A 14957-nucleotide genomic window follows, 5' to 3' on the forward strand; every position below is an offset into this window, starting at 1 on the left:
GGTGGGACTAGATTGGGTTGGGATATCTGGTCAGCATGGACGGGTTGGACTGAAGGGTCTGTATCCATGCTGTACATCTCTATGACTCTACGACTCTACAGATGGAGCTAACTGAGAAAGAAAGAACTACAAAAACAAAAAAACCCTTCATATTTTAAATCCTCCGAATTCAAACATAGAACATTACAGCGCAGTACAGGCCTTTCGGCCCCAGATGTTGCGCCAACCTGTGGAACCAATCTGAAGCCCATCTAATCTACACTATTCTATTTTCATTCATAAGTCTGTCCAATGCCCATTTAAATGCCCTTAAAGTTGGCGAGTTTACTACTGTTGCAGGCAGGGCGTTCCACGCCCCTCATACCCACTGAGTAAAGAAGCTACCTCTGACATCTGTCCTATATCGATCACCATTCAATTTAAAGCTATGTCCCTTCGTGCGAGCCAGCACCATACTTGGAAAAAGGCTCTCACTGTCCACCCTATCTAACCCTCTGATTATCTTATATGTCTCAAGTACGTCACCTCTCAACCTTCTTCTCTCTAACGAAAACAGCCTCAGCTCCCTCAGCCTTTCCTCAAAGACCACCCCTCTGTACCAGGCAACATCCTGGTAAATTTCCTCTGAACCCCTACCAAATCCTTCCTATAATGCGGTGACCAGAACTGTACGCAATATTCCAAATGCGGCTGCACCAGTGTTTTGTACAGTTGCAACATGACCTCATGGCTCCAAAACTCCATCCCTTTACCAATAAAAGCTAACACACCATATGCCTTCTTAATGACCCTATCAACCTGGGTGGTAATTTTCAAGGATCTATATATATATATATGGAAGCCAAGAACTGCCCATCTACACTGCCAAGAATCTTACCGTTAGCCCACTACTCTATATTCCTGTTGCTCCTTCCAAAGTGAATCACCTCACACTTTTCCACATTAAACTCCATTTGCCATCTCTCAGCCCAGCTCTACAGCTTATCTATGTCCCTATGTAACCTGCAACATCCTTCAGCATTATTCACAACTCCACTGACCTTAGTGTCACCCGCATATTTACTAAGCCATCCTTCTACACCCCCATCCGGGTCATTTATAAAAATGACAAAAACAGTGGCCCCAAAACAGATCCTTGCGGTTCTCCACTAGTAATTGAACTCCAGGATGAGCATTTCCCATCAACCACCACCCTCTGTTTTCTGTCAGCTAGCCAATTTCTGATCCAGACTGCAAAATCACCCTCAATCCCATGCCTCTGTATTTTGTGCAGTAGCCTACCGTCTTTACTGAAATTCATATACACCACATCAACCACTTTTACCCTCATCCACCTGTTTGGTCACCCTCTCAAAGAGGAGAAAGTGAGGTCTGCAGATGCTGGAGATCAAAGTTGAAACTTTATTGCTGGAATCCCTAATCAACTTATTCCTTTCTAGATGATTATAAATCCTATCTCTTATAACTTTTTCCAACACTTTACTCACAACTGAAGTAAGGCTGACTGGTCTATAATTAGTTGCTCTGAGGGAATATGACACTTGTAAAGTTATTTTTTCAGGGTCAGAGGTTGATTCTCACGAATAATCACATCCTTGAAAACTCTATGACTCCTGAATGCAAGTATCACAGGTTCTCTTCATTACAGGGCTGACTCTGTCAGTGTGGACTGGAGCAACACACATTAAATAGGAGCACCATCTGCATTGCCTGGTTTAACTGGGCATGTGTGGCATCCAAAAGTTGCTGTCAGATTTACTTGGCTGTAAGCGTCATCACTGATGGTCTCATTAGTTTCAACACATATCCCAGGCCAACAGGTTTCAGTATGGAAGCTGTGAACTATATTCACCACGGATTGAACATTGTCGCATTCACTCATTTCAACAGGACTGTTAGTCATCTACTCAGCAATTTGGAACCATTTCCAGATTCCAACAAGCATCCATGTGATACGGTTTTTAAGCCAGAGACATTGACAGGGATCTCTTGGCTGGGGCGAGAATTTTTTTCCATTGACCTTGGCTCAAACAGCCTGTCCTCTTGGAATTCCCTGAGTTTTGAGGAAGTAAGCAGAACAGTTTAGAGAGAACAATCCCGAATAGCAGCAGGTTTTGGCAGTGAACACAGAAGTAGCTGAGAAAGGAGTCCAAATTGTTAGTTGGTGGTGACAGCAGAGAGTGAGGAACAACACTGTCATAGCACCGGCAATCCCAACGTTTCAACTGAAAGTTATGGACCCAGACGCTGTACTTTAAGATATCTGAGAGGATTCAGTTAGTGAGGGCAGGAAGGTAGAATTTAGTTAGTCTGTGGCAAACCTAACAACATTTTGGGATGGTTGGAGATATAAGGGAGTCATTCTGGATTTGTCTTTAAGGAATGAAGCTGAGCAGGTAGGAAGCAACAGTGGTGAGGGTGGGAGTAAATATAATTCCATTAAAATTGTAGGCGCCACACTGGCTCAGTTGGTTAGCACTGCTGCCTCACAGCACTAGGGACCCGGGTTAGATTCCAGCCTCGGACCACTGTCTGTGTGGAGTTTGCATATTCTCCCTGTGTCTGCGTGGGTTTCCTCCGGGTGCTCTGGTTTCCTCCCACAATCCAAAAGATGTGCAGGTTAGGTGAATTGGCCATGCTAAAATTGCACATCCCATCAGGGATTTATAGATTAGGTGTATTGGTCAGAGGTAGATACAGGGGAATGGGTCTGGGTGGGTTTCTCTTCGGAGGGTCGGTGTGGACTTGTTGGGCCAAAGGGCCTGTCCCACATTGGAGGGATTCTCTGAAAAGGACAATGGTTAAAAAGAAAGGGTTTTAAATGAGGGGAAGACCTGTTTTACTAAACTGAGAAGCAATTTAGCAAAAGTGGACTGGGAACTGTTCCTTGAGGGTAAATCAGAGTCAGGGCATCCAAAGGGATGATATGAAGGCCCTTTGCCAGCACGGTGGCACAGTGGTTAGCACCGCTGCCTCACAGCACCAGGGTCCCAGGTTCGATTCCAGCCTCAGGCTGTGTGGAGTTTGCACGTTCTCCCCGTGTCTGCGTGGGTTTCCTCCGGGTGCTCCAGTTTCCTCCCACAGTCCAAAAATGCGCAGGTTAGGTGAATTGGTCATGCTAAATTGCCCATTAGTCAGAGGGAAATGGGTCTGGGTGGGTTACTGTTCGGAGGGTCAGTGTGGACTGGTTGGGCCGAAGGGCCTCTTTCCACACTGTAGGTAATCTAAAAAAAAAGGTCAGGATAAATGTGATGCCACAAAGGCAAAGAGTAAGACAACAAGATATAAGATTCTCTGGATGACAAAAAGAGAACAAAGCAAAGTTAAAAAAGTTAAAGCTTACTGAGAGCTCAGTGTGACTGAGCATCCAGTAGAGTACAAAATGGTAGGGTGAAATTAAAGAGAAATTAAAGAAGTTAAGGGAGGGCATGTAAAACATACCATGCAAATGACCTAGATGCTTTATAAATTTCTAAGAATAAGGCCTGATAGAGTATCAAAAATGAGACCTAAGAGTGCAGGCAGAGCATTTGGTAAGATTCTCAATGAATGTTTTGGAAAGTCAAATCCTGGTAAAATCCAACAAGCCAAACCTTCTTTCCTCTTCCAGCTTTTCCCACCTTAAACAGGATTGCCACAATTCAGGCTGATGACTCCACCGGGTTTCCAAAATTGGTGGGTGGGTTTGACAGATGGCATCGCCCTTCCGCCCCACCGCAACCACCCACCGTGAGTCTGGACCGGGACCATACTGGAACACACTGTCTTGAATACAGTAGTGGCTGCACTTAGTTGCCTCTCATGCCCCCATTGAAAATCAATTCAAACAAAGCCCATTCTCAGCAATGATAAAACCCCAGAGAACTGTCCTTCAGGAGTGAAGAAGTGGGAATAGGTCCGAAGGTCCAAGAATCCTCAAGGTTAGAAGATAGTGGAAGACACTGCTGGGAAGGCAGTGGAAGTCAGAAACGTTACAACCTTTAAAAAATATTTGGATGAGCACTCGAAATATGATAACATTCAAGGATATGCAACAAATTGGGATTCGCGCACCTTTAGTGATAGTTAAGTCGATGCAGGCTTAAAGGGCCAAAGGACCTTTACTGCGCTGTATCAAACTATGACTCTCTAATCCGATTGTGAATCAAAATGATGATTTGTGATCAAAGCTGGTTTCAATGGGCCATTGTTTCATTGATTCCTTGTGAATAATTTATATGGCGGCTGCTTCATTGGGATATTGAACCTCTGTTTAGATACTCCTCCAGGCTGAGGAGCTGCGTGAGAATTGGAAGGATGCGTCATTTCTCTTGCGTGCCCTGTCTCCTTCAGTTCTGGATGTCCTAATTCCTTGTTTCTTCAATGTAGCCGGACGCCTTTATCCGTACCCTTGGGACTGTACACAACACCTACTTAATGGAGACACCATCAGTGGCATCTACACCATCTACCTAAATGGAGAGCCACAGCAAAGCATGCAGGTCTACTGTGACATGACCACTGATAATGGCGGATGGCTCGTGAGTAACACTCCACCCTCTCTTTGGACAGTAACTGGGCGATGATATTCAGATTATGGACATCTTCACTAAGGCATTTGCATGGGTATATGAATAGGAAGGGTTTGGAGGGATTTGGGCCGGGTGTTGGCAGGCGGAACTAGATTGGGTTGGGATATCTAGTCAGCATGGATGGGTTGGACCGAAGGATCTGTTTCCATGCTATACATCTCTATGACTCGCTGACTCTAAGATCCTCATTTCTGTCAGCTGAAGCCTTGAAAGCGGGCTGTCATACTCATGAAGGGACCTCCAAATGGTGGCACACTCTTACTTAGAAAACTGAGCAGAGCGATAGTACTGCAGATGAAATGCTCTTGTGAGTGTGCGCTGAATGTGACACAGGGGTGAGCTCAGTGTTTGAGCAGTGTCAAGGCAGAAATTCACATCTCAATCTGCAGGTTGGGAGCAGATATTTTTTGTTTAGAAAGTGTAGCTTCAGAATGACCATTGTGCCAAGGTGCTGGTGAGTGAAGTGCCCGTTGAGTCTGGGACTCAACACCCACAGAGGCAGAGGGGGAATCAAGGGTACCTTGACTTGGGGAAATGTGTGACAAAGTCCAGGGGGTCCTCCAGGTAGGATTAATCCTGAAGACCAAGCACAGGCTGGGAAACTAAAGGTCAACCATTCTCTAGCCTTGAGTACAAACCAGTCAGAGGAAGAGTCATAGAGTCCCTACAGTGTGGAAACAGGCCCTTAGGCCCAACAAGTCCACACCGACCCTCCCAAGGGTATCCCACCCAGACCCATTCCCCTACACTACTCTACATTTACCCCAGACTAATGCACCTAACCTGCACATCCCTGAACACTATGGGCAATTTTAGCATGGCCAATTCACCTAACCTGCACATCCTTGAACACTATGGGCAAACTGGAGCACCCAGAGGAAACCCGCACAGACACGGGGAGAATGTGCAAACGCCACACAGACAGTTGCCCGAGGCTGGAATCGAACCCGGGTCCCTGACGCTGTGAGGCAGCAGTGCTAACCACTGAGCCACATTCCTGCCCCTGTGTCAGCATGGTCTTGTGTGCATCACAGTGATAATCAAAACTCAGGCACTGTTTGACACCTTAGAACAAGGCAAACCATCAGGTTTGTGGGCGGCACGGTGGCCCACGGTGTACTACTCTTTGTTCTGTGTTTTATAACAGAATAAAGCTTCTGCTAAGGGCAGCACGGTGGCTCAGTGGTTAGCACTGCTGCCTCACAGCATCAGGGACCCAGGTTTGATTCTAGCCTCGGGCCACTGTCTGTCCGTGTCTGCGTGGGTTTCCTCCAGGTGCTCCGGTTTCCACCCACAATCCAAAAAGTGTGCAGGTTAGGCAAATTGGCCATGCTAAATTGCCCGTAGTGTTAGGTGTAGGGGTATTGGGTCTGGGTGGGTTACGCTTCGGCGGGTTGGTGTGGACTTGTTGGGCCGAAGGGCCTGTTTCCACACTGTAAGTAATCTAATCTAATCTAAAACTTTCTGTCCTCCAGAAACTCTTCTATGCTTTGCATGGAATTAGTTCTTAAACTCAGAGTCTAAGGATCCAACACTCCTAGGATAGGTACAGAATGGATACAGAGTAATTCTCCCTCTAATCTTTTAAAGTGAAAGAAAAAAAAACCCTCTACATTGTCCACCTCAAACACACCCAGGACAGGGACAGCATGGAGCAGATAGGAGCAGACGGTATAGGAAAGTAATTAATTGGGGTAAGGGAGGATTACAATGCTATTAGGCAGGAACTGTGGAGCATAAATTGGGAACTGATATTCTCAGGGAAATGCAAAACAGAAATGTGGAGGTTATTCAGGGAGCACTTGCTGATATTGCTGGATAGATTTGTCCCACTGAGGCAAGGAAGGGTGGTAGGGTGAAGGAACTGTGGGTGACAAGGGATGTGGAACATCTAGTCAAGAGGAAGAAGGAAGCTTACTGAAGGTTGAGGAAGCAAGGATCAGACAGGGTTCCAGAGGGTTACAAGGTAGCCAGGAAGGAACTGAAGAATGGACACAAGAGAGCTAGAGGGGCATGAAAAAGAATTGGCGGGTAGGATTAAGGAAAAATCACAAGGTGTTCTACACTTATGTGAGGAACAAGAGGATGGCCAGAGTGAGGGTATGGCCGATCAGGGATAGTGGAGGGAACTTGTGCCTGGAGTTGGAGGAAGTAGGGGAGGTCCTTAATGAATACTTTGCTTCAGTATACACTCGTGAGAGAGACCTTGTCGGTTGTGAGGAGAGCGTGAAACTGTCTGATATGCTCGAACAGATTGATGTTAAGAAAGAGGATGTGCTGGAAATGTTGGAAAACATGAGAATAGGTAAGTCCCTTGGACCAGACGGGATATACCCAAGGTTATTGCAGGAAGCGAGGGAAGAGATTGCTGCGCCTTTGGCAATAATCTTTGTGTCCTCACTGTCCACTGGAGTAATGCCAGCTGATTGGGGGGGGGGGGTAGCACATTTTTCTTTAAGTATTTCTGGTACTCTGGTATATGTTGAACTAGGAGAAAGTGAGAACTGCAGATGCTGGAGATCAGAGCTGAAAATGTGTTGCTGGAAAAGCACAGCAGGTCAGGCAGCATCCAAGGAGCAGGAGAATCGATGTTTCGGGCATGAGCCCTTCTTCAGGAAGGCTTTGTGAGGGGCAGGTCATGCCTCACAAACCTTATTGAATTCTTTGAGGATGTGCCAAAACATATTGATGTGGTGTATATGGATTTTAGAAAGGTGTTTGATAAGGTTCCCTATAGTAGGCTCATTCAGAAAGTAAGGAGGCATGGGATACAAAGAAATTTATCTGTCTGGATACAGAATTGGCTGGCTCATAGAAGACAGAAGGTGGTAGTTGATAGTAAGTGTTCAGCCTAGAGCTCGGTGACCATTGGATGTTCCACAGGGATCTGTTCTGGGACCTCTGATCTTTGTGATTTTTATTTTAAAAACTCGGATGAGGAAGTGGAAGCGTGGGTTCATAAGTTTGCCGATGATACAAAGTTTGGTGGAGTTGCGGATAGTGTGGAGGGCTGTTGTGGGTTGCAACGGGACATTGACAGGATACAGGAATGGGCTGATAATTGCCAGATGGAGTTCAACCTCGAAAAGTGTGAAGCGATTCGTTTTTAGAAGGTCGAATTTGAATGCAAATTACAGGGTTAAAGGCGGGATTCTGAGCAGTGTGGAGAAACAGAGGGAGATTGGGATCCAGAAATCCCTTAAAGTTGCCACCAAGGTTGACAGAGTTATTAAAGCATATAATGTGTTGGCTTTCATTAGCAGCGGGATTGAGTTTAAGAGCCTCGAGGTTATGCTGCAGCTCCATAAAGCCCTGGTTAGAGCACACTTGGAATAGTGTTCAGTTCTGGTCGCCTCATTATCGGAAGGATGTGGAAGCTTTAGAGAAGGTGCAGGGAGATTTACCAGGATGCTGCCTGAATTGTAGGGCATGTCTCATGAAGAAAGGCTGAGGGCGCTTTTCTCATTGGAGCAAAGAAGAATGAGAGGTGACTTGATAGAGGTGTACAAAATGATGAGAGGCATGGATAGAGTGGATAGCCAAAGACCATTTCCTGGGGCGGAAATGTTTATCACAAGGAGGTATAATTTTAAGGTGGTTGGAGGAAGATTTAGGAGGAATGTCAGAGATAGGGTCTTTACACAGAGAGTGGTGGGTGCGTGGAATGCACTGCAGACGGTTGTAGTAGAGTCAGATACATTTGGGACATTTAGGTAACTCTTGGATAGGCACATGGATGATAGAGTATGTTGGTTAGTTTGATCTTAGAGTAGGATAAAAGACCGGCACAACATCGAGGGGCAAAGGGCCTGTACTCTTTGCTCTATGTTTTATAACAGAATAAAGCTTCTGCTAAGGGCAGCATGGTGGCTCAGTGGTTACCACTGCTGCCTCACAGCACCAGGGACCCAGGTTTGATTCCACCCTCGGGCCACTGTCTGTGTGGAGTTTGCACATTCTCCCGTGTCTACGTGGGTTTCCTCTGGGTGCTCCGGTTTCCTCCCACAGTCACAAAGATGTGCAGGTCGGGTGAACTGGCCATGCTAAATTGCCCATAGTGTTAGGTGCATTAGTCAGAGGGAAATGGGTCTGGCTGGGTTACTCTTCGGAGGGTCGGTGTGGACTTGTTAGGCCGAAGGGCCTGTTTCCACACTGTAGGTAATCTAATCTAACTGTCCCTGTCAAACATTCCCAGGTCACAGACAGCATGGGGTGATGGAAAGCCTCTCAGACTCAACTAAAAATGCAATAAAGCTAACTCTACTTTTCAAACAGAAGGTAAAGTAGCATCTGCACTGTCCCATCAAACCCACCCAGGACAGGGAAAGCACAGTTAGGATAGAATTAAGAATTCCTTATTCTAGATGATTAGTTTTCCACATTCAGTTGGTCCATGTTATCAGATAACTCCCATGCTGTACTCGAAACTTCTCAGGTTTAAGGCTGTCAGCAGAGTGTGAGAGCAGTGAAGGTAACTTGGTGACGTTGAGGGTACAGTTAATGTACTACCTTTTGCTGATACAGGTGCTCCAGAGGCGGCAGAATGGACTGACAGACTTTGCACGCAAGTGGACTGATTATCGAGTGGGCTTTGGAAATCTAGAGGATGAATTCTGGCTAGGTAAATAAAATAAATTCAAGAATTTATTCCCTGCTGTTTTAGGGAGATTGAGACTGTCTTTCACGTGGTTATCACTTATTGTCCTGGCTTTCAACTTCCTCCGCTCTCTCACTTATACCATTTCTCAGTCAAGGCATGAGGCTTCTCAACTTCTCTTTAATTTCACCCCACCATTTTGTACTCTACTGGATGCTCAGTCACATTGAGCTCTCAGTAAGCTTTAACTTTTTTAACCTTGCTTTGTCCTCTTTTTGTCATCCAGGGAATCTTATATCTTGTTGTCTTACTCTTTGCCTTTGTGGCATCACATTTATTTTTTAGATTACCTATAGTGTAGAAACAGGCCCTTCGGCCTGTATAGTACTCTCAAGCACACTGTTATTCAAAGTGAAAGCGTGTTCAGATTGTATCATTCAGAGTAACAGTGTGTTCGATTTGTGTTACTCAAAAAGATAGCATATCTGGATTATGTTACTCAGATTGTGTTGCTCAGCAAAGATGTTACACAGGGTGCCAGTATGTCTAAGAGTATTGCACAGAGTAAAAGGTTTTTTTCAAGATAAAACATGTGTTTCTCAGTGTTTGGATTGTGTGACTCAGAGTAATGGTGTATTTAATTTGCATGACGTAGAGTAACAGCATGTTTGGATTGTGTTACTCAAGAGTGACGGTGTATTTGGTTTGAGTAATACAATCAAAACATGCTGTTACTCTGAATAACTCAACCTAAATACACAATTACCCTGAGTAACACAATCCAAACACACTGTGACTCTGAGTCATGCAATACAAATGCACTTTTACTCCAATTAATACACTGTCTGACCCTCTCCAAACATATTGTCATTTTGCGTAACTGTTCAAAATCACAACTATCTTTTGCCACCTGTAACTTGTAGATCTTTGTTATTCTACGGACATAGGGTTGGACAACATTCACAAGATCTCTGCCCAAACCAGATATGAGTTGCGAATCGATCTCCGTGATGGCCGTGAATCAGTCTATGCAACGTATGATCGGTTCTACTTGAGTGATGCCCGGAACCTGTACAAGCTGAGGATTGGAGATTACAGTGGGACAGCTGGTGAGGATCTCTAACACATTGATGTGGCGGAAAATGTATGGCTGGGTAATATCGTGGATCCTACACAAAGTCAGCATTTTTGTGTTTAGTGTTTGTTCGTCACCTGGCTGGACCAGCATTTATCCCCCATCCCTAATTACCCTGGAGAAGGTAGTGGTGACCTGCCTTTTTAAACCATGCCAATCTATGTGGTGTCAGTTGACGCACAGTGGACCTCCTGTGGTGCATCTTTTAATGAATTCGCCAGAACAAGTCAACAAATTTTCTCACCTAAGATCAGGGTGAGCCATATGAGCTTTTACACCAATCTGGCTGTTTTAGAGCAAAGAAGAACAAAGAACATTACAGCACAAGAACAGGCCCTTCGGCCCTTCAAACCTGTGCCGATCCAGATCCTCTGTCTAAACCTGTCACCTATTTTCTAAGGATCTGTATCCCTCTGCTCCCTGCCTAGTCATGTATCTGTCTAGATACATCTTAAATGATGCCATCGTGCCCGCCTCTACCACCTCCGCTGGCAGATCACAGCCCTCTCTGTGAAGAACTTTCCACGCATGTTTCCCCTAAATAGGGACGGCACGGTGGCTCAGTGGTTAGCACTGTTGTCTCACAGCACCAAGGTCTCAGGTTTGATTCCAGCCTCGAGCAACTGTCTGTGTGGTGTTTGCACATTCTCTGCGTGGGTTTCCTCCTACAGTCCAAAGATGTGCAGTTTAGGTGAATTGGCCATGCTAAATTGTCCGTAGTGTTAGGTACGGTGTGGACTTGTTGGGCCGAAGGGCCTGTTTCCACACTGTAAATAATCTAATCTAATAAGATTAGGACTCATAAGGCCACATTTGGAATACTATGTACAATTCTCGTTACCCTGCTATACGGAAAGATGTAAATAAACTGGAAAGGGTGAAGAAATACTTGCAAGCGTTTTACTGAGATGGGAAGGTTTGAGTTATAAGGAGAGGCTGGATATGCTGGGACCTTTTTCACTGGAATATCGGCAGCTGACAGGAGCCTTTATAGGAGTTTATAAAATTATTGATTGAATCTGTGGATGCCTCTAGGAATTCCCTGGCTGTTCTCTGTTTGGCTTGTCCTATAATAGTAGTGTTGTCCCATCAACAAGCACATCGACCTGGACCCAATATACCGGCCACTGCAACGGACAGCTGAAACTGACAACCGGAAGCGGCAGGGACAGGCCACTATAAATGCCGGAGGAAATATCACAGAAGCGCTTCACAGGAGGCTCCCAAGCACTGAGGATGTCACCTAGACAGGGGATGAAACGTCTGCAACACAAATTCCCAGCTCGGCGAACAGAACCACAACAACGAGCACCCGAGCTACAAATCTTCTCACAAACTTTGAACACCCTCCTTCAGCAAGGAGACCCAAACTTAACATGGAGCTCCAACTCCAACTAGAAGTGTAGCAAGAATATTATTCAAATGGAGAGCAACTGTACAATGATGTGGTATGGAGTGATCTAGTACATGAATCGAAAAACATTTGCAGAATTGGGCAGAAAAGTGGCAGGTGGAGTCAATGTCTGTTGGTCTATATTGAGAGAGTGGTTTGCAAAGATCTTGAGCTTCATAAACAGAGACATCAAGGACATAAGCACAGAGGTGATACAGAACCTTTCTAAAGTTCTGGTTAGGCTCTATAAAGAGCATTGTTTCCAGCTGTGATCCCCACATGCTCGGCAGGATGTGAGTGTTCTTGAGAGTGTGCAGGGGAGGATTTACCAGAATGGGTCCAGTGATTAGAGGTTTTACTGACAACGTTGTTATCCATGGAGCAAAGGAGATCGAGAGGAGATTTGATCAAGATGGACACAATTATAACGTGGAGGAGAAAGTGAAGATTGCAGATGCCAGAGAGTCAGAGTCAAAAAATGTAGGGAAAAGCACAGCAGGTCAGGCAGCATCTGAGGAGCAGAAGAGTCAATTAGATTAGATTCCCTACCATATGGAAACAGGCCATTTGGCCGAACAAGTGCACACCGACCCTCTGAAGAGTAACCCAGCCAGACCCATTCCTCTACCCTATATTTCCCCTTGACTGATGCACCTAACACTATGGGCAATTTAGCATGGCCAATTCACCATAACCTGCACATCTTTGGATTGTGGGAGGTAACTGGAGCACACGAAGGCAACTTACGGAGACACGGGGAGAATGTGCAAACTCCACACAGACAGTCACCCAAGGTTGGAATCAAACCCAGCAGTGCTAACCACTGAGCCACCGTGCCACCACTCTTAGGAATGATGATGAAGGGCTTATACTCGAAACGTTGACTCCCTGCCTCGGTGCTGCCTGACCTGCTGTGCTTTTCCAGCGCCACACTTTTCAACTCGATTCAGATTGAAGATTTTGTTCAGGAGATCGCGGGGAGCAGGGGATGTGAGGAAGAATTTTTCTCCAGATCGAGTGCTTAGGAGTTGAAACTCACTGCCCATGTGGATATTCACTGTCCAAATCTGAGAAAACCTCTGCGTACCTGGCCCTGAAACTCCATCTCGAATGTTAGCTGATGTCAATTCACTGCAATAACACAGTCAGTCCACTTCAGTTGTGGCTGGCTCATTTTGCAACGTGTTTCTGCAACTCCTTGTCTCACCCATTCATGGTTTCCTCAGGGCGGTCAGCACGATGAGGGCACATTCCACTATTTCCTGAAACATATCTCTCCCTTCCTCTCCTGAAAGTCCCAACCCTCACTAGGAGATACAGACCCCACTGCCTCCTCTCCCGAAGGTGCTGACCCTCACAGAAAGGCACGCACCCACTATCACAGAGATATTTGCGGAATCTTGAATCATTGAATCCCGACAGTGTGAAAACAGACCATTTGACCCAACGTGTCCACACCGATCCTCCGAAGAGTAACCCACCCACACTCATTCCCCTTCCCTACTACTCTACACTTACTTCTGACTGATGCACCTAACCTACGCATCCCTAAGTACTATGGACAATTTAGCATGGCCAATTCACCCAGCCTGCACATCTTTGGATTGTGGGAGGAAACCCACACAGACACGGGGAGAATGTGCAAACTCCACACAGACAGTCGCCCAAGGCTAGAATCGAACCTGGGTCGCTGGCGCTGTGAGGCTGCAGTGCTAACCACTGAGCCATCCTTTGCTATGTTCAAATTAACCATTGGGCTTTTTATATCAAATGCCTTTATTTAAAAAGTAGGTTCTCATTTGTACTGTCTGTTGGATTGTTTAGAAGTAGTGGAGTTTAACTGCTTTATTAATGTAAGATTTTCCCATCATTTGTCCTTTTCCCAATTGAATGCTCCACCCTCAGTCCATGGGAGGAGGGCTTTGGAAATTTGTCAAAGTTACTGTCAGGGGTCTGATCTGGGTCCACAGTCGATGAGTCAGTTTTCCACATACCAAGACTGATCTCTGAACTCTTGGTGATTTATTACAGAAGGTTCTATAGTTAGGGTGTTCTCTTTGTGTTTGGGTAAGAGACAAAACCTTTTCTGTCTGAGTAGGAGCAAGTTACTGCACTGAAAACCACAAATGCTGGAGATCACAGCAAGTCAGTACGCATCCACGGAGACAGCCAAGCTCACCTTTCGAGTCTAGATGACTCTTCCTCAGAGTGTCAGCGAAGTGGTCAGTACTAATGTGATAATTGGGGGCATGTTGGCAGTGGTGGGGTTAGAGTGCTGTTAGAGAAAAGGTGTTGATAGTTCAGATTAGGTGATCGGGATGTGGGAATGGTAGAACAATGGTGTGTTTAACTACAAGACTTGAAGGGGAAGATGATCCCACTGGGGTGTGGGGAGTGGGGGGGTGGGTGCGGTGAGGGCATGGTGACAGAGAATGTAACAAGTTAACAAAAAGGAAGACATGGGAGCTAGTACACAATTTGAAGGTGTTGGACCCAGTATTAAGCCCAGAGGGCTGCAAAGTACCTAGCCTGTAGGTGAGATAGTGTTCCCCTGGTTTTCACTGTAATTCACTGGAACACTGCAGTATGCCGAGGACAGGTATGTGAGCATGTGAGCAGGACGCTGTGTTAAAATAACTGGCTATGGGAACGTCGGGGTCATGTCTGCACACAGACTGCAGGTGTTCTGCAAAGTGGTCACCCAGTCTGCGTTTGATTTCTCCAATGTAGAGTAGGCCTTGCTGGGTGCAGCGAATACAGTACACAAGACTGGGAATGCTGCTTTACCTGGAAAGACTATTTAGGCCCTTCGATGGTGAGCAGGGAGGAGGTGAAGGGGCAGGTGTTGCACTTTCTGCGGTTATTTGGGAAGGTGCCATGGGAAGATGGGGTGGTGTTGGTGGTCGTAAAATGGACAAGGGTACAAAGAGCAAAGAAAATTATAGCACAAAAACAGGCCCTTCGGCCCTCCAAGTTTGTGCCAATCCAGATCCTCTATCTAAACCTGTTGCCTATTTTCTAAGGATCTGTATCCCTCTGCTCCCTGCCCATTCATGTATCCGTCTAGAAACATCTTAAATGACGCTATCATGCCTGCCACTACCACCTCGACTGGCAATACATTCCAGACACTCACCAACCTCTGTGTAAATAATTTTCCACACATATCTCCCTTAAACTTTTCCCCTCTCACCTTGAACTGTGACCCCTAGTAATTAAGTCCCCCACTCTGGGAAAAAGCTTCTTGCTATCCACCCTGTC

General features: G+C 45.8%; 1 protein-coding gene across 5 annotated transcripts in view; it reads left to right on the plus strand.

Annotated features, from left to right (window-relative positions):
* Positions 1–14957, plus strand: part of tnr (tenascin R (restrictin, janusin)) — a 157902-nt gene that overhangs the window by 125853 nt on the left and 17092 nt on the right. For all 5 annotated transcript variants that reach the window (XM_043700044.1, XM_043700043.1, XM_043700048.1 and 2 more), the window contains 3 exons: positions 4369–4520; positions 9096–9192; positions 10116–10277. In XM_043700044.1, the coding sequence (XP_043555979.1) occupies positions 4369–4520; positions 9096–9192; positions 10116–10277 (411 nt within the window). The remainder of the gene's footprint in view (positions 1–4368; positions 4521–9095; positions 9193–10115; positions 10278–14957) is intronic.

This window comes from Chiloscyllium plagiosum, chromosome 11, assembly GCF_004010195.1.
Source record: "Chiloscyllium plagiosum isolate BGI_BamShark_2017 chromosome 11, ASM401019v2, whole genome shotgun sequence".
Classification (NCBI taxonomy): domain Eukaryota; kingdom Metazoa; phylum Chordata; class Chondrichthyes; order Orectolobiformes; family Hemiscylliidae; genus Chiloscyllium; species Chiloscyllium plagiosum.